This window comes from Triplophysa dalaica, chromosome 4 (genome assembly GCF_015846415.1).
Source record: "Triplophysa dalaica isolate WHDGS20190420 chromosome 4, ASM1584641v1, whole genome shotgun sequence".
Classification (NCBI taxonomy): domain Eukaryota; kingdom Metazoa; phylum Chordata; class Actinopteri; order Cypriniformes; family Nemacheilidae; genus Triplophysa; species Triplophysa dalaica.
In genome coordinates this window covers 28245341-28272440 of record NC_079545.1, presented here as the reverse complement: position 1 = coordinate 28272440, position 27100 = coordinate 28245341, and the positions used below count along the sequence as shown (strand labels likewise).

At 41.7% G+C, this 27100-nt stretch overlaps 1 protein-coding gene across 2 annotated transcripts in view; it reads left to right on the top strand.

Moving 5' to 3' along the window:
* Positions 1-26714, top strand: part of nipbla (NIPBL cohesin loading factor a) — a 31930-nt gene extending 5216 nt beyond the window's left edge. For both annotated transcript variants that reach the window (XM_056745402.1, XM_056745404.1), the window contains exons 5-45: positions 350-461; positions 2314-2468; positions 2543-2598; positions 2703-3075; positions 3165-3872; positions 6960-7124; positions 8127-8294; positions 8409-8480; positions 8565-8654; positions 8733-8833; positions 9660-9746; positions 9930-10161; positions 12076-12227; positions 12303-12383; positions 12643-12743; positions 12820-12946; positions 13932-14014; positions 14117-14249; positions 14349-14492; positions 14581-14667; positions 14753-14970; positions 15056-15158; positions 17044-17142; positions 17217-17363; positions 17436-17570; positions 17653-17751; positions 18812-18865; positions 18944-19052; positions 19201-19331; positions 19427-19567; positions 19641-19889; positions 20738-20828; positions 21927-22100; positions 22189-22379; positions 22492-22599; positions 22811-23011; positions 23102-23248; positions 23383-23729; positions 24086-24260; positions 24397-24576; positions 25743-26714. In XM_056745402.1, the coding sequence (XP_056601380.1) occupies positions 350-461; positions 2314-2468; positions 2543-2598; positions 2703-3075; positions 3165-3872; positions 6960-7124; positions 8127-8294; positions 8409-8480; positions 8565-8654; positions 8733-8833; positions 9660-9746; positions 9930-10161; positions 12076-12227; positions 12303-12383; positions 12643-12743; positions 12820-12946; positions 13932-14014; positions 14117-14249; positions 14349-14492; positions 14581-14667; positions 14753-14970; positions 15056-15158; positions 17044-17142; positions 17217-17363; positions 17436-17570; positions 17653-17751; positions 18812-18865; positions 18944-19052; positions 19201-19331; positions 19427-19567; positions 19641-19889; positions 20738-20828; positions 21927-22100; positions 22189-22379; positions 22492-22599; positions 22811-23011; positions 23102-23248; positions 23383-23729; positions 24086-24260; positions 24397-24576; positions 25743-26096 (6680 nt within the window). In that variant the 3' untranslated portion in view covers positions 26097-26714. The remainder of the gene's footprint in view (positions 1-349; positions 462-2313; positions 2469-2542; positions 2599-2702; positions 3076-3164; positions 3873-6959; positions 7125-8126; positions 8295-8408; positions 8481-8564; positions 8655-8732; positions 8834-9659; positions 9747-9929; positions 10162-12075; positions 12228-12302; positions 12384-12642; positions 12744-12819; positions 12947-13931; positions 14015-14116; positions 14250-14348; positions 14493-14580; positions 14668-14752; positions 14971-15055; positions 15159-17043; positions 17143-17216; positions 17364-17435; positions 17571-17652; positions 17752-18811; positions 18866-18943; positions 19053-19200; positions 19332-19426; positions 19568-19640; positions 19890-20737; positions 20829-21926; positions 22101-22188; positions 22380-22491; positions 22600-22810; positions 23012-23101; positions 23249-23382; positions 23730-24085; positions 24261-24396; positions 24577-25742) is intronic.
* The last annotated feature ends 386 nt before the right edge of the window (positions 26715-27100 follow it).

Sequence of the window (27100 nt, the reverse complement as noted above, 5' to 3'; positions counted from 1 at the left end):
CATCCTTTAAAAATGTGTAATAATGCTTGTTGTTGGGACTAAAATAGTTCCTGCTGGTGATCCTTCAATAGCAACCTTTTAAATGACCTAGGTGACTTCATAACAGGTTCTTGTATCTAGGGAACAAGAGATCTTCCCCCTTTTAATAGATATCTTTAGTGTCATTCAATTAAGCTAGAGGTGCAAAAATTCATGCCTCACCTTTAATATTCATGAATGCCAAAAATGTTTTTTTATTTTAGTTCATGTAATTCGAAAGTCAGACGTGATTGAAGATGTAGCCTACAGGTGTTTATATAGTTGTTGTTGTTTACTGCTTGTGTACTTGAGAATCTCTTTCACGTTACAGGTCTAGGCCAGCAGTCAATGGCACCCCCTTATAAAATCTCACACGGCCCCATGCAGGGAAGCCCGGCCTCTGGCAACTACCAGCAGGCCTCCATGTCCCACAGTCCCTCTGGGTGAGTCTGCTTTCATATTTAAATCAAAAGAATGATAACAAGATTTATTGTGTGGCACATCCAGTTGTTTTTCATGTTTAAAACCATCAGCTGCTGTTATTTCTGGATATAGTCATAATGCCCTGTGTTTCAAAAGCCAGCGGAGTCTACCTGTGTATTCCATTTAGGGTTTACCCATCAGTGCTAGAGATTTTACCAGTCATTCATTCAAACCAGTTGTCAACTTCAGGGTTTTTCCTGGCTCAAGGTGTGGCAGAGATGGTGACATCATTGATGTACACACACACACACGCGCACGTGTAGGCCTACTGTACCTTAAAGTGGGTTAATCCAATACTTTACATATTAAAACATAAGAATGCGATGAAAATGATAATTTTTTTTATGTTATGTAAAGAATTACTTTGATTCAATATTAACAGAAATATTTTTAAATCAAATAAAGCTTTTTATCCATTTCAACTAACTTTTCAGGCAATAGCCAACTAAATTAACCTGTCAAAGTATCTTCGCATCCTGCGTCTCTCATGGTTCACTGAGCTTTGAACGATTCACTGGTCTTTAATATTCACTAGTGACTGAAAAGTTGAAACAGTCTAAACGAATAGGTGTCATTTGTTTGCTAGTCGTTCTGATCGCAATGTGCGTATATTTACATTCACATTTATGCATTTGGCAGATGCTTTTATCCAAAGCGACTTGCATTGTATTATCCTATACATTTTACATAGGTATTTGCATTCCCCTGGGATCAAACCCACAACCTTGTGTTGTTAACGCAATGCTCTTACCACTCAGCTACAGGAAAGCTGCTAATATACTGGTGAATGCTGCTCTTTTACTGCAACTCTTCAGCGCATTGGACTGATCATGCAAGTGCAGTCACAAATGACAGTCTGTTGAATTCACACAGAGATTTGTTTGACGACATCCAACATAATTTTGCAACGAGGCGGAACCTTTTTCTTCTAATCTTGCTTTTTTTTGGTAAAAAATAAACGGTAATAAGTTGAGTATAAATGTCAGTTTGATGTCTTTTGACTTCAACACAAGTAAAGGTAAGGATGTAAAGTAATCTGCACTTTTGTTTCAAGAAGAGATGCCGATAGAGAACTAGGCGCTCAAAGTTTGCGCATAAGTCATTACTTCCTTATTTCTAACTTGCCAACCAGGTAAAATGTTCTTTATTAAAACATAGAAATGTAACGATTCACGCAACTCAAGATGCGATGCACGATACTGATCTCACGAAACGATTCATTCACAATTTATTTTTACTAAATGGGGTGAGACACATTAGAAATTAACAACCACCCTTTTATTATTTTGTCAAGTGCTGCACATTTCTTTGTAAATAAAAAATATTTTATGTCAAATAACAAAACTAAACTGCAATTTTAAATTAAATTCATAAATCAAATAACAAAACGAATAAAACAAAAGTTTTTGCAAAATAAACAAAGTAATACTTTGTCTCTGCTTTTCTTGGAGAAATATCAGTGGTTTCCAAGTTTGCAGTATACACACGGCCCCTGCTGTTCAAAACATGCACTGCGAATCAAACAACATCTCAACCGGCTTGAATCCTCACACATTATAATCGATTTTGAACTGGCTCACGGTGAATCCTTACACCCCTATTTAAACACTCAAGTTATTTGCAATTTTAAAAAGTGCAGTTTTACGTATATTTTACATTCATGTGGTAAGTTGCTATAGATGTGTTCTAGTTAATTTGTACTAATCAATTCTGTGTTTTCAAACAGCATCGAGCTGTGGTTCATTCTGTCAGTTGATTCAGCAGTGTTTTAATCTCTTGGGTGATCTAGACCTCTCCTGCTCTTTGTTTCAGGCGTTTCGTGGCAGGCCAGTCTGGTTCTGGCGGACGGTTTTTGCCTCAGCAGAGCAGTCCAGTGCCCAGCCCATATGCCCCTCAGAGCCCCGCTACTGGCTACAGACAGTATCCTCACCCACCGGCCTACAGCCAACACCAGCACATACAGCAAGGTCTGCACACACCGCACAGCTCTCATGTTTTGATCTGTTCTGTAGCTCATTCACACTTTTCTCTGTTCGTACAGGTTCAGTAGCAAGTCCAATGATCCCAGGTGGCATGAGAAATGTTCATGAGAACAAGGTTAGTGCACTTGTTTCTGTATGAGTGCTAAGGTATAATATTCATTTAACGGTTTCAAAGAAGTTTCATTTTAACTTCTCAAAATTTTTTTTGTGACCCATTAGGATCAGATGAGAACGTTTACGGGCGCGTCTCATATCCTGCAGTCCTCTCCACCCTACACCCCTCCTCGTGACGGGGCTTCAGATCTGCTCCTCAGCTCCCCGGAGAAGCAGCGCGGTCTGAAACCCGGCGAGGTGGAACGCGAGCAGGACGATAAGGCTGCGGTGTATGATATCGTGGGTTCACCTTCAAAAGACCACACTAAGCTTATCCTGCGTGGGTCGCGGGCGCGGCCGGCCGAGATGGAGCTGGGTGGAATGTACCCGGGCTCTGACCCTGAGGGAGAACTCGTCGAGGCTTTGGCTGCAATAGAAAGGATGGAAAGTGAAGCAGCCATGGAGACGGAGCGTAGCGCTAAAGAGGTTCAGGACAAAGGTACGTCACAAGATGCTGTTGCGGTTGGGTTGTCTCCGAAGTGCCCTTTATGTATCCAAAACTATGACTTTCTCTCCGTCTTTGTGTAGATAAACCTCTGAAGAAGCGCAAACAGGACTCTCATCCGCAGGAGCCCGGCGCAGCCGGAACAGCAGGTTCGGGCGCCGGGGCCCCTGGTGGGGGTGGCGGAGCTAACGCCGGGCACAGGCTTGCCCCTCAAGAGGCTAGTGCCGCCGGTACCAGCGCCAGCTGTCCGGGCCTCCAGGTGGGCTTGGAACAGGTGGGCAGGGTGGAGGATGCCTGCATGGGCGTGCCCATCCCTGCCAGCGAGGCCCAACGCTGGCCTCAGGAACCTCAGGAGGGTGTCACTCCGAAAGCACTCAAACACAAGCATGACCATGCACCAGAACAACGGCATCACCCTGACGACAAGCAGCCCGACACTCCGCGGCCGAAACACAGGCCCGAGGGTCGCCACGCCGATGCCCAGTCTGGGAGCAAACCCGTCGAGCTTCTTCCGTACCTCCTGGGTGAAAACACAGGCACAGGAGCGCTCAAGAACTTCACCATCCCTAAAATCAGGAAGGACGGAGGGGGAGATGTTCCGGAAGGCTGGAAGCAGCCGTGCGTGCGCCTGGAGAGACTGGAGGCTGAAGCTGATGTGAAGAAAAGTGTCAAGCCTGTGGTGGTCCTGCAGAAGCTCTCTATAGATGAGGTGCAGAGACTCATGAGAGAGCGAGACTCACGGGGCTCAAAGTCCAGCAAGAACAGACATTCCTCCGGGAGATCAGGGAAAGGTATGGTATCTCACCATGACGTTTTTGTGAATCAGGCAGGCTGTTGTGTTTCTTGGCTGTGTTGAACTTTAAACAGTTGTGTCTATGTGGTTGTGTGCGGAGTTGGCTGTTACTAGTGAAGTAATTAGTTACTGTAATTGAATTACTTTCCCTTAAAAAAGTAAAGTAAGGGATTACTCAGATTTTTTTCTGTAATTTAATTACAGTTACTTAGGGTGTAATTTAACTAAATACTGGGTTATGCATACAACAGTGGCATTTACATTAAAATTCAAAGTCTAACTAAAACGGTTAGTTCTTGTCCTTGATTCTGATCGGTTTAGCCAAGTTCTAAGCCATTATAAAATCCCTGAATTATAACAGCTGACCGCATTACATAGCCTTAATATCACTTTATTTACTTTATTTTATGAAACCTATCTACGCATAGTGAGTTACCGTTTTATAAAAGCAATAATCCCCACAAAGCAGTACGTTACAGTGCATTTTATAACAGCTAAAGGGGTTTAAATGACTCCGCTTCGTGTCGTGCCACAGCACTCTCAAACTTGTTCTTTTGCATTTCTTCTATTTATTTAATCATTTTATCCATTATTGTATAAACTGAATGGGCAAATGTGCTTTTTATAACTTGTAGTAATAATTTTAAAATTAAAATATAGACAGATTGATTTAAACTAGATTGATAAAACTTTTGAAGGGGCGTCTATACTGATGTGATCTCATTGGCTGCAAGGCAACGTTCAAACTCTCTCTCTCTCTCTCACTCTGTGTTATCACGCAGCGCCTGAAATTAGTCCCAAGCTAGGAAACTTGAATATGTTGACTGAAGTTAGCCTGTGTTGCTGTGTGATAACACTGCGCCTTTAAACTTCCTTGATTATTACGCCGGAATGGCAGTATAGTTCCGCATCAAATCGACCTAGAAAATCGCAACTTTTATTTTTCCGCCTTTCTTAGTACACGATATATCTACAGAAGAGTCAAGTTTTAAATAGGAAAAACATTGAAACTCAATTTTGAACGCGATGGTACTGGTCTAATTGGATTCAATGATCTACGAGATCGGCAGAATACATTCCAAAACGGTAAAACTCAATTTATTAACTCTTGGGGAGCTGGAAAATTAGCATATTTCCGTTTCATGTCTATCCTGAATCACTGAACATTTCAAGGTTTCTATATGATATTGAAAGTAATTAGTAATAAGTGATTAAATACTTTTTGGAGAGAGTTATTTGTACAGTAATCTTATTACACTATTGAATATGTCATTAGTAGCTAGTAATTCATTACTTTTTCAGACTAACTCACCCAAGACTGGTTCTGTGATGGTTAAGAAATGTGGGAAATAGTCTTTATTTAGCAGCTTCTTCCATTTTTATTTATCTCTGTAGAAGGTTAAAAAAAACCTATATTACAGCTTTCCTGTAGCTCAGTGGTAAGAGCATTGCCTTAACAACACAAGGTTGTGGGTTCGATCACAGGGGATTGCAAATACCTATGTAAAATGTATAGGATAAAAGTAATGCAAGTCGCTTTGGATAAAAGCGTCTGCCAAATGCCTAAAATTTAAAATATAAATGTATATTTAGCTTCTAGAGAGACTCCGAAGTGGGCCTGCATATCGGACTGCTCGGTTTTTAATGCAAATAGAGAAAAAGATTTAATCTTGTATAAATATAATGTTTCATGTAGTTTATATAGAGTGTTTGATTTTAGTTTTTTTCACGATAAAAATAGCCTTGTTGCTGATATGACACCAAAAATTGAATCGATAACCAAAGACTCGGCTACTGAATTGAAGCGCTTTTAAAGGTATTTGCTGTGTTATATTGAAATTTGATATATAAATATCGTATATAAATGTTATATATTTATATATATAATGTTTGTGTCAATTGCACAGAAACGAATGCTATGACTGTCAACAAATTAAATTAAGACAAAGGCATGCAGCCATTGAAAACAAAGTTAGATTTTTTGATAAAATAAAGAAAATAGAAAAAACACCAAGCAACGTACTAATGAAGCATAAATCGATTATTCAGGTAAACATTAGTAATTGTTCAAGAAAGAAAATAAGAAATACTTCCGTATTTTGACCTATTTCTGAGTGAACTGGAGTTTTGATGAGAAAATAGTGGGCGTGGCTTTAGTCTTTTTCTGCGATTCGATTGGATGTATAAAACAAACAGATGCTTGGCCAAAGCCGTCTAACATCCATCATCTAATCACGCTTTTCGACTGCATAGTTCTGCACGGTACAGTGCGGTACAGCACACTTTTGGGACGTTTTCCACTGGGTGCAGTACCTAGTACCTGATAATTTTTCTAGTAACACCTCGGTTGAGGTTCCAAGCGTACTCTACCGATACTAAAATGTGATGTATTTACAAACAGACCACTGATCACTAATGATAGAATCATTACCAGCGTTGTTAGAGTTGTAACACATGAATACGCATTTTAATATGTAATATTGCCATTTCATTTAATGCTTTGTGACAGTAGAATAACGCAATGCTAAATTCTACTTTAGCTTACCCTCGCACGCCGTCAAGTTAACCAAATGATCATTGTCTGCTCTTTTCTTTAATATTTCCCACATAACTCTCTGGTATTTTAGCTGTATTTTGTTTTGCTGACCGTCATCGATATGCTCCATTACTCTTGTGTTGTGCGTGTTTGTCGTGTTCACTACGGCAGTAGTGTTTATAATCCACACCCACTTTGAAGCGCTACTTACCTGCTGTGAGCCGAAGTGAAGTGAACTGAGCGGAGTCGTACTAAACCTGACAGTACCATACAGTGGAAAAGCACCATTAGAGAGAAAGTCATTACAAGACGGAAGTGAATTTTCATATTTTAATTTAAGATTATGAGGGCATATGATGTTTAAAAAGAGAATGACCCACATTAATAAACTATTTACAATAAATGCTGCAATATTTCATGAACAAATAATCATTGTCATTTTTTATTTCGAGGGGACTTTAACATCACTGGTTGCATTTGTTAGTTTGTGATGGTCTGATTGAAAGGCTCTGTGCGGATGATGATGATGACAGAAGTCTCTCTTCACAGGTGGTATAGACCCGTCGGTGTTGAAGGATCTTCCTCCTGAGCTTCTGGCAGAGATCGAGTCCACAATGCCTCTGTGTGAGAGAGTCAAGATGAACAAACGCAAACGCAGTACTGTTAATGAGAAACCCAAGTATGCAGAGGACAGTTCTGATGATGAGAAATACCGTGAGTACCTTACCCCAGTTGCCAGTCTCCTCCTACTGCGTTTTGATTATTCGACATTGGATCCAGTCTCCTCCTACTGCGTTTTGATTTGTCGACATTGGATCCAGTCTCCTCCTACTGCGTTTTGTTTAGTCGATATTGGATCCAGTCTCCTCCTACTGCGTTTTGTTTAGTCGACATTGGATCCAGTCTCCTCCGACTGCGTTTTGTTTAGTCGACATTGGATCCAGTCTTCTCCGACTGCGTTTTGTTTAGTCGACATTGGATCCAGTCTTCTCCGACTGCGTTTTGTTTAGTCGACATTGGATCCAGTCTCCTCCTACAGCGTTTTGTTTTTTCGACATTGGATCCAGTCTTCTCCGACTGCGTTTTGTTTAGTCGACATTGGATCCAGTCTTCTCCGACTGCGTTTTGTTTAGTCGACATTGGATCCAGTCTCCTCCGACTGCGTTTTGTTTAGTCGACATTGGATCCAGTCTCCTCCTACAGCGTTTTGTTTAGTCGACATTGGATCCAGTCTTCTCCTACTGCGTTTTGTTTAGTCGACATTGGATCCAGTCTCCTCCTACTGCGTTTTGTTTTGTCGACATTGGATCCAGTCTCCTCCTACTGCGTTTTGATTTGTCGACATTGGATCCAGTCTTCTCCGACTGCGTTTTGTTTAGTCGACATTGGATCCAGTCTCCTCCTACTGCGTTTTGTTTAGTCGACATTGGATCCGGTCTCCTCCTACTGTGTTTTGATTTGTCGACATTGGATCCAGTCTTCTCCTACTGCGTTTTGTTTAGTCGACAGTGGATCCAGTATAATTCTGACGTGATCTCATCGACTGCAAGGCAACATTCAAACTCAGATCTCTTTTTATCTAAATTGTAAAACGTCTTAAAGTGTTTAGTTTTTGCATCACTTTTAAACCCAAATGAAATTGCAGTTTGTTGAGTTTGAGACAGGACAGAGTTTTCAGTTATTATTTGTCGGATGCCAATTTGTTTTCTCGCTCAGCATCTCGCAAACGTCAGAAGAAAGAGCGTGACAGAACGTGGGATGTCGAGGAGCGAGACCGGAGGAGTTCTGGGGAACATCGGCGTGGAAACTTTGACGCGCGCAGAGGTTCAGGAAGCCGATATGATGACTCTGATGTGGACTCTCCTCCTCCCAGCCTCAGTGATGGTGAGATGAGAACAACATTCATTTAGCATGCAACTGCATTTTGGGTGTGTTGAAGCGTGCCGTTTGCTTTTCATTGCATGTTTTATCAACTTACATTTTTTTCCACTCTTTCAGTTGCAAGACGTTTAAAGTCAAAAGAGAAGCAAAAGAAACGTAAAGCATATGAACCCAAGTTGACACCTGAAGGTAAACGCACACTTTACACTGAACGTATCCTCCGTCATGTTAGAACCATATGAACGATGTCGCTGGGTTTTGTTTCCTGTGCAGAAATGATGGACTCATCCACATTTAAGAGGTTCTCGCTGAGCATTGACAACATCTTGGAGAACTTGGAGGATGTGGATTTCACAGCTCAAGGTATAGTCAACATGTGTGTTTGAAATAAACCTCCACCCTGGTTTTTCGGCCTCTGTGTTCACGTGTTTGTTCTTGCAGATGACGATGAGATTCCTCAGGAGTTGTTGTTGGGCAAACAGCAGTTGAGTGAGCTGGGTAGTGAATCTGCAAAGATAAAAGCCATGGGCATCACCTGCAGGGTAAGATTCTGTAGGATTCAGCCATGAATAAGCTTTAACGTTTGAATAAGTATTGAGATGTTATTGGCTGTGTCTGAAAGCGCTCCCTATATAGTGCACAGTATTGGTTGTCTGTCATTTTGTAGTAGTGTCCGAAACCTAAGACTCATTCCCTGCATTCGTTCACTACCTTTTACCAACAGAGCATTCTGATTTTGAGTGTACATACTCGTTCACTCACTATTTCCCATGATGCAGCGCGAATCAACCGTCTGATTAAAATCAGCTGGTGGAGAGTGACCGTTAATGCCACAAATGCACGTTTATACTTTATAATACGTTTATACTTTGTTCTCGTTGACAGTTATTTTCTAGTTTTTGAGAACAAACAGATTAAATTAATGTTAGAGACAGTTCTGCTTTATTTTAAATATATCAAATTGTTTATTTCTCTTTATTAAAAACTAATACAAAAACGTGACAAATAAAAAATGGTAAACTTAAAAAAAAAATGTAACGAGCCATAAAGCCACACAGGTGTAATATAAGCGTAATGAGGAATGTCTGCGACAGTTCTGTCAGATGCAGGATATATTTCATCAATGTCTGAATTCATTCACTTATTCTTCCCGATATAGTGGACTGATAGCATTCACTGTATATGGAATGGTGAAGGAGTGAGCGAGCTGTTTCAGAAACAGATGTTATTAATGTGATGTCAGTGTCAGAACGCTTTCTGATAGGCATGTGTGTTTTTGACTTGGAATGCATTTTTGTAAATGTAAAGGCTAGTTAACATAGTTAGTTTATTTGACTTTTTCTGTTTTCTCTTTGTTGTGATGGTCAGATTCCCTCTGATAAACTGGTGAAGCTGTTGAACATCTTGGAGAAGAACATTCTGGATGGAGCCAATCTTAGCACGCACATGAACCTCGTGAGCAGCATTCTAAAATCATTCATTCATTGTTTTTGTGACCCAAAAAATTGGACCAGACTTTGTGCCGCAAAACTAGCTTGCTAATGCAACGCTAACATGATGTTGTCTAGAAAAAAAACACACATTTGGATTTGAAGACTGTCATTCCTACGTGTCATTTTCCTCTCTTCTCTTCGTCAGGATAATGATGGCGAGGATGAGGAGCGTCTCTGGAGGGATCTCATCATGGAGCGTGTGACCAAATCAGCAGAGGCATGTCTGACGGCCCTGAACATCATGACATCATTACACATGCCTAAAGCCGTATACATCGAGGATGTGATCGAGAGGATTCTACAGTACACTAAATTTCACCTGCAGAACACTCTCTATCCGCAGTATGATCCCGTCTACAGGGTCAACCCTAAAGGAGGTGAGACGCTGACCTCTCTAAACGCCAAACATAACACACTCACCAGTGATCCAACACTGTTCACATCTGAATGCTTGTGTTTTCACAAGACTGGAACAAGTTGCTTCCATAAATAGGCCTGTCGCGATTGTCAATTTATTGTCGCATTGCACGATATATAAACTTTTATAAGTTTATATATCGTGCAATACGACAATAAATTGACAATCGCGACAGGCCTATTATTTATATATATATATATATATATATATCGGCATTGAGTTTACATATGCTAGGGTTCCCACGGGTCATGGAATTTCTGGATTTTTAAAAGGTCTGTTCCAGACATTGAATGTCAAGAATTTTTTATATATATTTTGTCGACTTCATGGAACATCAGGGATTTTTTTGTCACTTTAAATATTAGTTTCCATTTATCGCAATGTAATTTTTCTATATTGTATTTTTATTGTGTTTTTTACACATTTATGTATTGATCAACACCTATGTATTGTTACGATTCCCTTCCCACTTGTCAACTGGCAACAACTTATGTCAAATGTGGTCCCCAGTAGCTCTAAAGCAAACTAAAGCAAAATGCCAGGAACTTGTACATTGCAAGAGCTCTGGCTAAAAACGACCACTTCAAAGACTGTTTCGTTCATTATAGGTCATGGAAATTCTCCTTTTTTGTCGGTGAAAGTAAGGGAAAAGTCAGAGAATTTGACATTTGGCTTAGAGTGGGAACCCTGAATGCGTTTGTTTACATAATAATTAATGACATTACCATTTTATCCGATCGCGCTGTCTCTGCTAGCGCTGCACACACACTCATACACACTTGCATGAACGCGCACACATACACTCAGCCGCACACACATGCGCTTGCACAATCACACACACTCATACACACTCGCGAGCACACATACGCTCGCACGCTTGCACACACACACTCATACACACTCGTGTGAACACGCACACACAATCACACACACTCGCGAGCACACATACACTCGCGCGCCCACACACACACGCACACGTGCACACACACACTCAGCCACACACATAAACACTTGCACGCTTGCACATACACAATCACACACACTCTCGCTGCACACTACACACGGAATTTGACAGCGGCAGGTGAAAAGACTAGAGAAGTTATATTGTGTTTTCCTGAGGAATAAAGCAAGTTCAGAATACTGCCTCATTGGCTTTGTGTCAAAGCCGCAAACCCCCCACTCAGAGAGGAAAACAAAGGAGCACGTGAACAAGACGCTCTACTCTTAAAAGACAACGGAAAACGAAAACAACAACACCGCTAATTAAAACAAAAGCCGTATTTGGAGCGCGAGAGAGGTCTTATAGACAGTTAAGTTATCTATGACATGTATGAATAAATATACAGAAGATGAATTTCCAACTGCGTTTTTGCCCCTTTGAAGGGCACTTCAGGAATGGGACACCACTCAAAAAGTCGTTCCAGAGTTTTTCATTGCTCCATCGGGCAAGTGCTTTTAAAGGACCACGTTATGACAGAGTTCATATATCAAGGGCTCTGCTTGTCCTAACCTTCGGCTTGTAACGTAAATCAACAAATTATTATTAAGGACTTTATTATTGTTTTATTTATTTTAAATATTTACACTCCAGTTATTATTTACATTCCTATTTCAAAGTCCAAATGTTCTTTTATAGGTTTTTGTCCTTTAAACGGGTGAACTTGCTTTATTATATCATCATTACTTAATCAGTGGCATAAAATAATTATAATATGACAATAATATCAACTCTCACATTTATTTCTGATGCAATTCTCGACAGGCCTATGTATGAGCCAATAAGTGTGGCCGTGTCTGTGACGGATGTTTTTGACTCTCACCGTTATACACTATAGTGTTTATATACGTGTTGTGAACTGTGTGCGTGTTTCAGGTTCCCTGCTCAGTTCTAAAGCGAAGCGAGCAAAGTGTTCCACCTCAAAGCAGCGCGTCATCATCATGCTGTATAACAAAGTGTGTGATGTCGTCAGTAACATCTCTGAGCTGCTGGAGATTCAACTCCTCACTGACACCACCATACTACAGGTATGAGTTCATCTGAAGTCCTCCCCGTCTCTCGCTCTCGTCCTCGCTTTCTCATGGCATGTGTTATTTCTTCAGGTCTCGTCGATGGGCATCACACCGTTCTTTGTGGAGAACGTCAGCGAGTTGCAGCTGTGTGCCATTAAGCTGGTGACGGCGGTAGGTTTTCTTACCAGTGAAAAGAGTGCGTTCAGACAGATCTTTAGAATATAGGAAATGAAGAATTTGCATCGCCTTTAAAAATGTTTGTTAAGACCCTTGAGTGTCAATCATCGCATCATATAGTAGCACATATATACAGCTTAAAGCCAGTCGTAATTTACCAGAACACGTGTGTTCTTACAGTGTTGCGTTGAGAAGCTGCTGTTCATGTTGTTATTTGTAGAGTTATAAAAGTGTCTTTCTTTCTGTGTCTCAGGTCTTCTCTCGCTATGAGAAACACAGGCAGTTGATTCTAGAGGAGATTTTTACTTCATTGGCCAGACTGCCTACGAGCAAACGCAGCCTCAGAAACTTCAGGTACCAATGAGAGTTCTGTTTGCAGCACGTGGATGTGAGATCCGTCTGTGTGTTGACCTGTTGTGTGTGTGCGCAGGTTGAACAGTTGTGATGCGGAGGGAGAGCCGGTGTTTATTCAGATGGTCAGTGCTCTGGTCCTGCAGTTGATTCAGTGTGTGGTCCACCTGCCGTCAGAGATGTACTCTGAAGAGGATCACAAGAAGGTATCTCACTTCTGTTTAACCACAGACACACGACAGACACCATTGGGGCTTGTTCATGATACATTTGTAAATATATGAGTAAATTCACTATTAGCATAATCCCGTCTATGTATCACAGCCACGCAAATTATGTATCTCGTAATTGATGATTTGGTTCCGTGATTTAGAATATCCGCAACATTTAGCGTACTTGTAACTAGTATCTAATTTTAAAGAATATTACTTTATATGTAAATACAGTAACCAGTAATATTAACTTCTCCATTGTTGTGTATGATGGTTGGTCAATGAAGTGTTTATCCCGCCTCTTCTCCACTTTGATTGGACGCTTGTATAAAAAAGGACAGTGATGAGCTCTGCGTTTTACCCAAAGTTCAAAAGTAAAAAATGATTAAAGACAGGTCAAAAAACTTCTCCATCAGAATGTAGTGTCATCAGTTTGTCTAAAAGAATACAGAACGTTACATGCAGTTTTATTCAGTCTTTATACATGTTACGGCGCAGCGTACATTTTTCATACCAACTTACATTTTGAAAATTTCATGAATCCAAAAGTTTGCCTCAAAACCACTTTACGAACGATTTACACAAAAAATCGTTCCGCTTGTGTTTCATGAATGAGGCCCACTGTGTGTTGATTTTGTTCCCATATTTTCTGCTCAAAACTGATTAGCATATCTCACCAGCATTAATGTTAACAAAGCGTCTTTAGCAGTATTTTGTGAACGTATTTTCTTTATTTATGTGTGACATTCAATGAGTCGTTTGTCATAGCTGGCTGAAACTTTGTGGACTTTTGACTCGCAGCCAATCAGATAAGAACTTTCAGTTTGGACAAGGTGTTGTCATTTTTACGTTCATGTATTTGACAGACGTGTTAGTGATTTTTCCCCCAGATACAATGACCCATGACCTCTGAGATCAGATCTAATCTAACAACGAGATGATTCTTGAATATAACGTATGAATGAATTCTGCCTCTCAGGTCGATGACGACGTGTTGATCACCAACTCGTACGAGACGGCCAGAAGGACGGCGCAGAACTTCCTCTCCGTCTTCCTCAAAAAGTCAGATTATGTTTTTCTGAAACTCTTTTTGTCTCGTTACATGTCTGTGTGTGATGCTTGGGGCACTCAAGGCGTGTTTTTTTGTGTGTTGACCCATCTCAGGTGTGGCAGTAAACAGGCGGAGGAAGATTACAGGCCGCTGTTTGAAAACTTTGTGCAGGATCTGTTATCTACGGTCAACAAACCCGAATGGCCCGCTTCTGAGCTGCTGCTGAGCCTGCTGGGAAGATTACTGGTAATGACAGAAACAAAGTCTTTTCTTCAGATGAAACTCTCACCGAGCCACACGCAACCCTATATGCTGCACTTTTGACCCTTCGTGCCCTTCCTACAGGTGCATCAGTTCAGTAACAAGCAGACAGAAATGGCCCTGCGAGTGGCATCGCTGGACTATCTGGGCACCGTCGCCGCCCGGCTGAGGAAAGATTCTGTTACTAGCAGAATGGATCAGAAAGCCATCGATCGCATCGTCAGAGAGGTGAGCGAAGCTACGACGAACACACACTCGCACTGACGACTGCCAACGCCGTGTAATGATCGCTCTGTGTTTGCTGTTGTGTGTTTAGAGCTCGGAGGGAGACGAGACCCAACGGTTGCAGAAAGCACTGTTAGATTACATGGACGAGAGCGCAGAGACCGACCCCGCCCTCGCTGTGAGTGTGACCGTTTCTGATCCGTGTGTTTATGTCTCCAAAGTCTGAACACTTCATGGAAAGTCTTCTGCTCTGTTTCTTGTAGTTTTCACGCAAGTTTTACATCGCTCAGTGGTTCAGAGACTGCACTACGGAGGCTGAGAAGGCCATGCGCAACACAAACCCGAAGGATGACGATTCAGACGGGGCGCAGCACGCTAAAGAGCTGCAGGCCACCGGAGACATCATGCAGCGCGCCGAGACGCGAAAGAAATATCTGCACAGGGTCATTAAATCCACTCCCAATCAGTTTACTACTCTCAGGTATCCCTCTCTTTAATCATGTCCACCTAAAGACAGAATTCTGATTGGTCGTGCTGAGGTATTCATGCAAAACTACTTTGAACAGGATGAATTCAGACACGGTGGACTACGAGGACGCCGGCCTTATCGTTCGCTATCTGGCCTCCACCAGACCCTTCTCTCAGAGCTTTGACATCTACCTGACACAGGTGAGAAAATAATGACATCATCGCTGTGTGTTCATCCATGAGTTTTCTTCATTCGTGATCACAGACAGTTGAAGAGTTGAAAACTCACGTTTCTATGATGTTAGGATGTTTAAATGCTGTTTTATTGTGTTAGTTAGTTGTATCTTTTGAGGTCTTGTGGCTTAAACCAAAACAAACCAACTGGAGTTTGATTGATATTAATTGGAATGCACAATAAAAAAAATATGATTTTTGAATAAAGTTTCTCATTTTAGAACCAAACTCTTCAATTGATTCTCTTCCATGAGGCCTTGTCGTGACTCACGAAGTATTGGTTCATTGCCAGAATATGACGGATGTCTTTTATGTCCAAATGTGTTGTAAACGTAAAAGGCTCAACAAAATACACAAACCCTACAATCTCATTGAATGCTAAAACAAGAATCGCACATGGATAGTTCTGTATGAATGTGTGTTCACGTCGCTACGAGGTGGTTAGGAGGCGTTTCTAGCTTTGGTTGCTCTAGAAACAATTGTAACAAACCCTGCAGAGACTTTCGAGAGACAGATTATGAGCTCGGCTTCTTTACTCCTGCATTTACATTTATGCATTTGGCAGACGCTTTTATCCAAAGCGACTTTCGTTGTATTATCCTATACATTTATACTTGGGCACATGCAATCCCCTGGGATCGAACCCACAACCTTGCGTTGTTAATGCAATGCTTTTACCACTGAGCTACAGGAAAGCTCCTATTGGTGGTTGCTTCCGAAAGTCGCTCAACTCTCAGGATTTTGTCTACTGGCCCAGTCGGTCAAGTGGTTCCTATTTTTACTGGCCCTGCCAAAATTTTCACTGGCCCCACAACAAACAAGTGTTAAATAATAATTACTTATGTCATCTTATTAAATATTTACATTTACATTTAGTCATTTGGCAGACGCAACTTACAGTGCACTTATTACAGGGACAATCCCCCTGGAGCAACATGGAGTAAAGTGTCTTGCTCAAGGACACACTGGTGGTAGATGCTGGGATCGAACCAACAACCTTTTGATTTACCAGTTCAGTGGTTTAACCCACTAGACCACCATCTGAAAGCAGGGCTCGTCCGGGATATGCGTATGATACCATAAAAACAATGAGCCTATAACTAAAAAATGTCACCTATTGCTGAAAACAACTAGTCAGCAAGTAATCAAATAAGATCAAGTAATGTGCAATAGCACAGAAAAATTTAATAAAGCAAACATACAAATAATCAGTGCATTTCTGCTGTTTTAGAGTGGTGTGATAATAAGATTTATCAGGTACAGAAATTAAATCATGTAAATACTTTATAGTCTTCACTGTTATAAATATAATATGGATTTAATCTTTGTTAAGTTATTATTGAATCGGTGTAGAGCAGTGCTGCCCCTTTAAGAGATGCACTGATCTAATATAATGTAACACACGTTTTGTTCCCGTTAGACATAATTGATAATTTTTTCCAAGTATTCTTGGTAATATTGGCATTTTGGCATCATTTTTCGTGGATATGTCAGATTAAGAGTAAGAAGACGTGAAAAAGAACTCAATTCAGCATTTTGCGCGTTATCTGATGCAGCATTCCGGCTGCATGCGTATCTAAAACCGCACGTGAGAACCGAATCCGACGATCTCTCATGCTGGCCCCGGGGATCAGGCAGTCCTTCATGTCGAGCCCTGATAAAGTTGAGCAGATCTCGACTTTGACGCGTCGATAGTCACGCCCACTTCCTGTCACCAATGGTCAGTCGCGCTCGTGCCGCCAGCTCTCCATTGAAATGAATGACACCGCCTACCTTAGTCGCTTGGTGCCGCTGGGGGTCTGAACAGGAGGTCAGGAGTGTATTTGACATGTTCTTCTGTTTGTTTGTTCAGATTCTGCGTGTTTTAGGGGAGAGCGCTATAGCGGTCCGGACTAAAGCCATGAAGTGTCTGTCTGAGGTGGTGGCTGTGGACCCCAGTATTCTGGCCAGGGTAAAGCTGTCGTCTTCATTGACACCAAACGTCCATTCTGCCGCTGGTGATTTATGTGTGTGTGTGTTGTGTAGTCTGATATGCAGCGAGGTGTTCACGGGCGTCTGATGGATAACTCCACCAGCGTGAGAGAGGCAGCTGTGGAGCTGTTGGGCCGTTTTGTGTTGAGTCGACCTCAGCTGACAGAGCAGTACTATGACATGCTCATCGAGAGGATACTGGTACGTCTCAGCACGCTGCACTGTCTTCTGTTCTGTTCTTCATTGTTAAAACAATCCTCTCTCTCTCTTCAGGACACGGGTATCAGCGTGAGGAAGAGAGTGATCAAGATCCTGCGAGACATTTGTTTGGAGCAGCCCAACTTCAGTAAGATCACGGAGATGTGCGTGAAGATGATCCGCAGGGTGAACGACGAGGAAGGCATCAAGGTCTGTGATGTATTACACTGATGATGTCACAGCTGCTGTGTGCTGTTAGTGCTCAGAGCTAACGCTGCGTTCATCCCTGCAGAAACTGGTGAACGAAACATTCCAGAAGCTCTGGTTCACACCCACGGCCAACCACGACAAGGAAACCATGAACAGAAAGATTCTCAACATCACAGATGTGGTCAGTACAGACAGATGTTCATCTCATGCTCTGCGTTCACAGCTCTTCTATGTCTGTAAGGTTTTGTTGGGTAGACCTGCACACACTGGAATCTTCTCGGTGTGAATCCTGCTTATAGATGTCAAACATGATTTTCTTAAAAACACTTTTATCTCTTTTACATTCATTAAAAACAAGGAATGACATGTTTAAAGGTGTTCATTTCAAAACTTACTGACATTTTAGTCAAATTTAGAACATTTAATTACAAGCAAGACTTTGAAATTCTCTTTACCCATAGAATGTTTTCTAAAAACAAGCAAAGCCATGATGCCTAAGCACGATATTATTTAACATGCAAGACAAGAGAATATTAAAAGTCATTACAAACTTGTATGACGTTCTTTCTTCCGCAGACACAAACGAAGATATTTTGAAAAATGTTGGTAACAGAACAGCACTGGACCCCCATTCACTTCTATTGTAACCAATGCAAGTGAATGGGGGGGTGTTAACAGCATTCTTCAAACTATCTTCTTTCGTGTTCTGCGGTAGAAAGTTTTGAAGTAGAATGAAGTAATCTGTTAACTTGTTAGGCATTTGAAAGGTGCCAGTAGATGTGTTTCTTCACATAAAATCAAACTTAATGTAAATATATATTTGCGTGTGTTTTAAATGTTAAGGAGGGTGAAAATATCAGTCATAAATCAGTCTGAAATAAATCTGAATTGTGATCATGTTGTGTTGCAGAAGTTTATGTTATATTATTCACACCTTTACGGTCATGATGTTTCAGTGGTTTCGTGAGAATCGCAGCTGTTGAATAATTTTTCCAGCTAGATTGTGTCTCATGTAGAGTTGGTTTTACTTCCTAAATGTTACGCTTGCAAAGTGAATGCAAAGCGGATCACAGAAGGTTGTTTCAGTGGAGACGTCATGTTGCTCGACTTCAAGTGCACCCTTATTGTCAAGTGCACTTGTATTTTAAATAGAGTGTTAACATCAGATGGAATCAGACATACGTTTGCGTCGTGTAAACCGTCTAACTGTGTAACGTGTTGTCATGTTGATGTCGTTGTAGGTGGCTGCCTGTCGAGACACGGGTTACGACTGGTTTGAGCAGCTTCTGCAGAACGTAAGTGTGTGTTCATACAATCCGCTTCTGTTCACGTGTGTACGGAGGATGTTTCAATGACTTGTGTTGTTTGTGAAGCTGTTGAAGTCTGAGGAGGACTCGTCTTATAAGCCTGCGAGGAAAGCCTGCGTGCAGCTAGTTGACAATCTGGTGGAGCACATCCTGAAATACGAGGAGGCGCTAGCAGGTACGAACACAAAAACCGATGCTTCTTCTTTCGAAAAAATGGGTTTGAGAAATACAGATTCTCAGTAATTTCAAGCAAACGCATTCACATAAAGAGGAGGTTTCTCCAGGAGATGTTGACCTGTAGTTGTGATGTCATCTGTGTACAGAGCACAAGAGCGTGAACTCAACACGGTTGGTGGCGTGCATCACTACGCTGTATCTGTTCAGTAAGATCCGCGCGCAGCTGATGGTCAAGCATGCCATGACGATGCAGCCCTACCTCACCACCAAGTGCAGTGTAAGTGCTGAACCACAGCCGTTTCTCATCTGCATCCTGCTGCCCTCTAGTGGCCATGTGTTCTCACTGCATTTGTGTTCTCTCTCGTCCTTCAGTCTCAGAGCGACTTCATGGTGATCTGTAACGTCGCTAAGATCCTGGAGCTGGTGGTTCCTCTGATGGATCATCCCAGCGAGAGCTTCCTCACCACCATTGAAGAAGACCTAATGAAACTTATTTTAAAATACGGCATGACTGTAAGTGCCTAAAGCATGTCACAAGAATGCTAAAGAAGAACCGAATGCTAATGTTGTGCTATTTTCTTGGCAGGTTGTCCAGCACTGCGTCAGCTGTTTGGGAGCGGTAGTGAATAAAGTGACCCGTAATTATAAGTTTGTGTGGGCGTGTTTTAACCGTTATTACGGAGCTCTGACCAAGCTGAAGGTTCAGCATCAGGAGGGTACAAACAGCATGGCCATGACCGCCACTAAAGCAGCGCTCCTCAGATCACTCTTCACTGTCGGAGCTCTCTCTAGACACTTTGACTTCGACCGAGAGGATTTCAAGGGCACCACGAAGGTAATCCAGCCTTTTCACGTACACAAGCTAACAGGAGGATGAGAACATCTGGGAATAGAAAATATTGATAAATGATATCTGTGAATAATCATACCTGCAAACTAGTCGCTTTTCGGCGAAACACAGTTTTGAATACAAATAGGGCATTTATGTTAATCGTGTTAATCCGAAGAGTTTTTTTTCTCTTAATAACTCTCTTGACATCAGTATGACTTGGAGCATTGGGATCGTGAGACGAGGGCAACGTATTTATTTTTTACGAAAATCTCAAATTCAAACAAAATCCATATTTTTCCTGTAACTCAAAACTGTTGTCATGTGATTAGCTGCTGTTCCATTGGTGTCATGTTTTGCACTTAAAAAACGTTTGCAAAATCACAATACATCCCCCTACCAACCCAACCCACCCCCCAGCGCGTAATGGCACGGAGTGCACCATAGCAGCATAAGACATCGATTTTTCGTTCTCAAATTCTCAAATTCAAATCACTTTTTTCATATCTTCCGAGTTTGCAGGTATGAATAATGATATCAAGTGTTTCTCATATGGCAAAGCAGTAAACGTTTGTCACGTATTTATAACAGTTTCTTCTCTTTTGTGATGAGAACAAACAGTAACACGCCCAAAAAAACATGTGAAGACATCTTAATGTAAATGTGCTTGATTTGAATATGTTTGTTATTTTTACAGCACTGTTCTTCAACTCTCCTCTAGTGAATCGTAACGGGCAGCCTCGAGTTATTAAGCTTTTAAAAATCACATTTATTTAAAGAAACTTCTAGGTGTTTTTGTTCTGATGTATGATCTTAGATTGATTTATTCTGTACGTGTGTCGTGCTGTGAACAGGTCGTGATAAAGGAGAAGGTTCTGGAATTACTGCTGTACTTCACCAATCATGAGGATGAGGAGGTCCGATGTAAAGCCATCATTGGTTTGGGTAAGAAAGACACGTCACATATAACACAAGCTTGTCAGTATAAAGCGTTAGCACAACATTAGAATTTACATTTATGGATTTGGCAGATGCTTTTATCCAAAGCGACTTACATCGCACGATACTTTACATTTGATTATATGCAATCCCTGGGATCGAACCTGTGACCTATATGATGCTAACGCCACAAACTAACAAATGAGATAAAGGAAAGCTGTAAAGAATGTCACATGTCATGCCCAACAGCACCTTCAGCTGTGATTTATTCACAATCAAGCACAGCCTCTCGTACCTTATCGCTTACAAATTTCTTTCTGGTTATTGATGTCATTATCTGACTTTTTCTGAAAAGAAAGTTTGAAGAATGTGTCTTAAATGAAAAGTACTAATTATGAGGTGAGTTCTTCAGGTATATGACACATGAACGTACATGTGAGGGATAATGCACAGGCAGCTGGTTGTTATCACAGAAATAAGCCTCAAGCGTGTAATAAGGCTTGTATCACAGCTGCTTCCCAAATGAGAAAATAACTGGACATAATATTTTATAATGAAATATTTTATTAGCTCATTTTCACTGGATGCAGACCTTCCGCGAGGAAAAGCTGTTTAGTTTTGGTTTTAAAGTAAGAAACGACGTTCAAACGACACGAAGGGCAAATTGATTTAATCATGTGTAAATATAATGTCTTATTTGTTATTAAAAGACATATTTATATTTCATCTGTCACAAAAAAAACTGTCCAAATGAATTGCTGCGTCCGGGTTACAGGGTGTTATTAGTTTTGAGAGGTTGTTATCTGGAAATAATGAACCTGCAAATGTCATGACTGGCCAATCAGAATCAAGCATTCAAATAAGCCGTCTAATAAATGTTATTGAAAAACATATTTGTATTTAATTTGGCAAAAAAACCTGTCCAAATGATTTGCTTCATCCGTGTTATTAGTTTTGAGAGGTTGTTATCTGGAAATAACGAACCTGCTGGCCAATCAGAATCAAGCATCCAACCAGCCATGTAATAACTGTAGAGTAATCATGTTTTATATGTGACCTGAAACACAAAATGACCCGTGACGTGTTGTGTGTGATGTGCGGCAGGGTTTCTGTTAATCATGCACCCGAGTCAGATGTTTGTACCGGAGGTGAAGTCTCTGTATAACGGATTGCTGTCTGACAAGAGAAGCAGCATCACGCTGAAGATTCAGGTGCTGAAGAATCTCCAGATGTACCTGCAGGAGGAGGACTCGCGCATGCAGGAAGCTGACAGAGAATGTGAGGGGAAAAACAGAAATATTAAATACACGTATAGTTCTGTGAGCAGTCGGACATTATTTTCTTGTGTGTGTGCGTGCGTGCGCAGGGCAGAAGATGTCGAAGCAGGAGGATCTGAAGGAGATGGGCGATATCTCGTCCGGGATGAGCAGCTCTATCATGCAGCTGTATCTCAAACAAGTCCTGGAGTCTTTCTTCCACACGCAGTCCAGCGTGCGACACTTCGCCCTTAACGTCATTGCCTTGACCCTCAGCCAGGGCCTCATACACCCCGTACAGGTACACACACACACACACACATGATCAGCATCCAGGTACCAAACCTTTTAAATATGTATAACTGATAAATGACACGCACTCCTTATTTATTTCCATTTTTCTGTGACCACAGTGTGTGCCATATCTGGTCGCCATGGGAACGGACCCAGAGCCCACCATGAGGAACAAAGCCGACCAGCAGCTGGTGGAGATTGATAAGAAGTACACTGGATTCATCCATGTGAGCATCAATACACAACACCTGTCACACGTGTCATAGTCATTACTGGACAATCATTCTGGTGTAGCGCTCCTATTGGTCAGATATAGTTCAGCATGAAGTGTAAGAAACTCCGTTTGAGCTGTTTGAGCTCCTCGGGTGACACCAGCTGTAGGGTTGATGTTGTTGATGTAGCAGACAGTATTTAACCGGCTTGGATTGTCGCAAACAGATGAAAGCCGTAGCAGGGATGAAGATGTCTTATCAAGTACAGCAGGCGATCCTGGGGTCGTCGGCATCCATCATCCGTGGCTTCCGTCAAGACGAGTCCAGTTCTGCGCTGTGTTCTCACCTGTACAGCATGATCCGGACAAACAGACAACACAGACGAGCGTTCCTCATCTCGCTCCTCAATCTGTTCGATGACAGCTCGGTAAGCACCACTCGCCCGCTCGTCTCTCTCTTTCGTTTCATGTCATTGCGATGTTAAATTCTGTCTTTCTCTCTCTCTCTCTCTGAGCAGAAGATGGAGGTGAACATGCTGTTGTTCGTCGCTGATAATTTGGCCTACTACCCATATCAGTCACAGGAGGAGCCTCTGTTCATCATGCATCACATAGACATCACACTGTCCGTGTCGGGCAGCAACCTGCTCCAGTCATTCAAAGAGGTACACAAACCCTCGCAAACGTAAAAAAAATGATTATTTTATGTATTTTTTTATTTATAATACAACAAAAATGTCTGTTTTATGTGCTGGTGTGTTGTGATGTCATCATGGTCTGATGTTTGTTTTCTTTTCAGTCTCTCATCCGAGTTCCGGGTCGTAAGAGTCGGAAGAAGAGACGACGGAGACAACAGAACGGTTCCGAAGAGCCGGAGGAAGAGCGAGACCTCGGCAACGAGGAGGGCGAGGATGATGATTTTGAGGAGGACGAAGAGGGCCAGCGGGTGAGAAAGCCCAGGCCGACGGAGAACGCCAAGGAGGTGCAGTCTGAATCCGATTCGGATTTGGAGGATATGGATGCCGTCATGGAGCGTCTGCCCGACGACACCTCGCCTCTCTTGGACTTCGCCAGAGCATCACAAGGCATTTTATTACTGCTGGTGCTGAAACAACATCTCAAGAACCTCTACGGCTTCTCAGACAGGTAACACACATCCACAAACCAGGACGAGACTAAATTACGCTTGGTTTGCTTTATTCTAGTTGTAATCGTATTTATGAAACCACATTTATTAACCTTAAAATATATACAGTATATATATGAAGAATTTAGTAAAAAAAATCTAAAATCATGTTTTTGATTGTGCATTCTTATTAATCTCAATCAAACATTAGTGGGTTTGTTTCACAATGAAGACATGATAACATCATAAAAACTGAGTTATGTCATTTTGGAACCTAACTCTTCATATACGGTATATATATGGTATATATATGTCATTTTAGTAATGATGTTAGAGCAGTAAAAAAAATCAAAAATGTGTCATGTTTTCAACGCAGTAAAATTCAGAAGTACTCTCCCACTGAGTCGGCCAAGGTGTACGACAAAGCCGTGAACAGAAAGACATCGGTGCACTTCAGTCCGCGGCAGACCATCGACTTCCTCAACCACGATGACGTTCACGATAACCTGACGCACCAGATGAAGAAGAAAATCGTCAAACAATACCTTGATGTGAGAACACACCAGAAGTACTTTTACACATTTTGTGTATCTCACAGAAAGCCCTGAGCGTCACTACTATATTTATATTGTTGTTTTATGGGATGTGAGTATCTGTCAGTCAAAGCTGTGTGTTTTTGAATCTCAGTTCAAGTTGCTAATGGAGCACCTGGACCCCGATGAAGAGGACGAGGATGGAGACACGAGTGCAAACGTGAGGAACAAAGCCATCACAGCACTGCTGGGGGGAGGGTCTGCGAGCCCCCGAAACCACCACACGCTTGACTCCGAGGATGCAGATAGCGAAGGAGAGGAGAGAACGCCTGGGGTGAGAGAACAAAAGACATCCAATCTGGTCCACTTAAGGCGTGTTCACACCAAGGTTGAAATATTTGTCAGATCGCGTCACTCAAGCAAAAATAACAAACTTTTTCCGCGAGTAATAAAGAGAGTGGAATGCGATTGTTCCCTTTTGGTGTAGAGGTCGACCGATGTTGGTTTTTGCCGATAACTATAACTAAGGTGGTCAGTACCTAGCGATAACGATTAATTACCGATAGTTTTTAATGGTTTATATCAAATAAAAAAGTAAAAGTAAATTAGCAATGAAGTGTATTGCATCAATAAACACGTTGCTTGAACCACTAAACTGTATTGTACTTTTAAATAAAACATATAAATATTAAACTCCAGTGTATGATTTAAACAAAATTATAAGTAGGTAATTTCAAAAATGATTACTTGATAATTAAAAACATTCTTGACACCAAACTAGCAGAATGACGGATCCATTGTAATATTTTACAATATATACTGTTGTTTTTACATTCGTTTTTTATTACATAAAGACGAATGTCATTATTATTAGCTGTTCGTGCTGTCTCTGTCATCTGTTTTCTATTTCGGAGGCGAATCTCACACGCGCGCACACACAGTACTCACAAATGCCTTTCTGTAGTTACAATAATAAAATTTAAACATTTCTGCATGTATTATTGTCACCATGTTATAACTTCTTAACCTAACATTAATAGGCTCCTATTGTTAGCGCACTCTCATTTCTTTTGGCAAAAAAAACGTTGTTCCCCATTAAATGCATCATATAGTTAATAAATGAATTACTTTTTAAAATCATGTTTACTTCAACTGGCTTGTCATTGTGAAACTTTTAATCCCCCATCTGATGTATTCCGGTCCTTGCAGACTGTAGTTTCCCGTCTCCAAACCAAACAGGCTGTCAGTTTTATTTCCGCCTCTAGAGGTCGCTGTTTTACACTATACTCTGAACTCTCCACCTGCGTATCACAGTAGAGCTTTCTCTGCTGCGTCTGGATCGAACGCAACCAGGAAAAACTATCGGTTGGGGTTATTGCCGATAGTTCAATTATCGTTATCGGTGCCGATTACAAAAACAATGAATCTGTCGACCTCTAGTTTGGTGTGATTCCAGCATAAAAGTCGACTGTAGATCTCATGCTTTTGTTGCACTTTCAGGCGTCTAAGCGAGGGAAACGTGACCTGCTGTTGGCCAACATGAGCGAGACCGTCAGCGCACTTGACATCATAGCCATCCACTGCCCCAAATACAGAGACCGGCCGCAGATAGCACGTGTCGTCCAGAGGAACAGTGACGGTTACAGCATCCACTGGATGGCCGGATCGTACTCCAGCACCTGGTCCGAGGCCAAGCGCCGCGACGGACGCAAGCTCGTGCCTTGGGTGGACACCATCCGAGAGACGGACATCATCTACAAAAAAATCACACTCACGAGCGGCAACAAGCTCACCCACAAGATGGCACAGACTCTACGTGCGCTGTATGCTGCCAAGGACAGAAACTCCAGCTAATGATACGTCAACACACGATTCCCATCATGCCTACCAGCCAAACATCTCCCGGGTCATCTTATGTCAGCCAAACACACACGCGAGCGGCTCATGTACACTACAGACTTCTCTCTGATGGACGCCGGGTGTGACGCCGGAGTGCATCGTCGTATGGCAGGAATAAAATGTTTGGAGAAACATTGTATGGGTGCTCCTTCGCTGTTGTGCAGCAGATTTCTGGTTGTTTGATTTCTACTCCCAGTGTATCATAGTTTAACATAAAAAATATTGTTTATATCTATAAAAGAAATTTAAATATATACTGAATGTTGAAAGAATTAGTTTGTCGATGTTTTTACCCTTTTTTCCCTTTCTCTTGTTTTTGGATTTCTTAGCGTCAGACGGCTTTCTATAGCTTAGCTCCTCCTCTACCGGCTGACGACTCTTTCTGTTGAGCTGTTTGTCCATTTTTGTACGATAGCACCGTGTGGCTGTAATTTATTGTGTATAGCATGCAGTGTCTGTGAGGAGGGCTGTGTCCAAGGACATTTGCGATGAAACCTGTCGCCCTGCTCAGCGTAAAGGGACCCACACGCCTCTGATGGAACAAATACTGCAATAAATTTTCTACTTCTCTTACTTGCAAGACTCTTTCTGTCACTTCGGCTGCTTTTCTTGCACTCACAGGTGAGATGTGGCTCACGTCCACAGGTCCGTTTGTAATTTTTCAGGAGCGCGGTGTGTTTTTAAAGGGGAGAATCAGGCTGGCTTTTGCTTGTGCTCATCTGAAGTGTTTGGGAAGAGATATGGCACGCTTTATAAACACACGCATTTTCTGCTCATGTACACCCCGGGAGCAATATGAGCCCTGTTTAATATTTGTGATTGATATGATATGTGTGAGATTTGCTGGTCGCTCTGACATCATTCCAAGTTCTTTACATTCAGTGTTCTCAGGGCTGATTTGAGTTTTTTCTCTGAGGAAAGTAAATGATACAGTATGTAAAGATCAGTCGGTGCCTTTT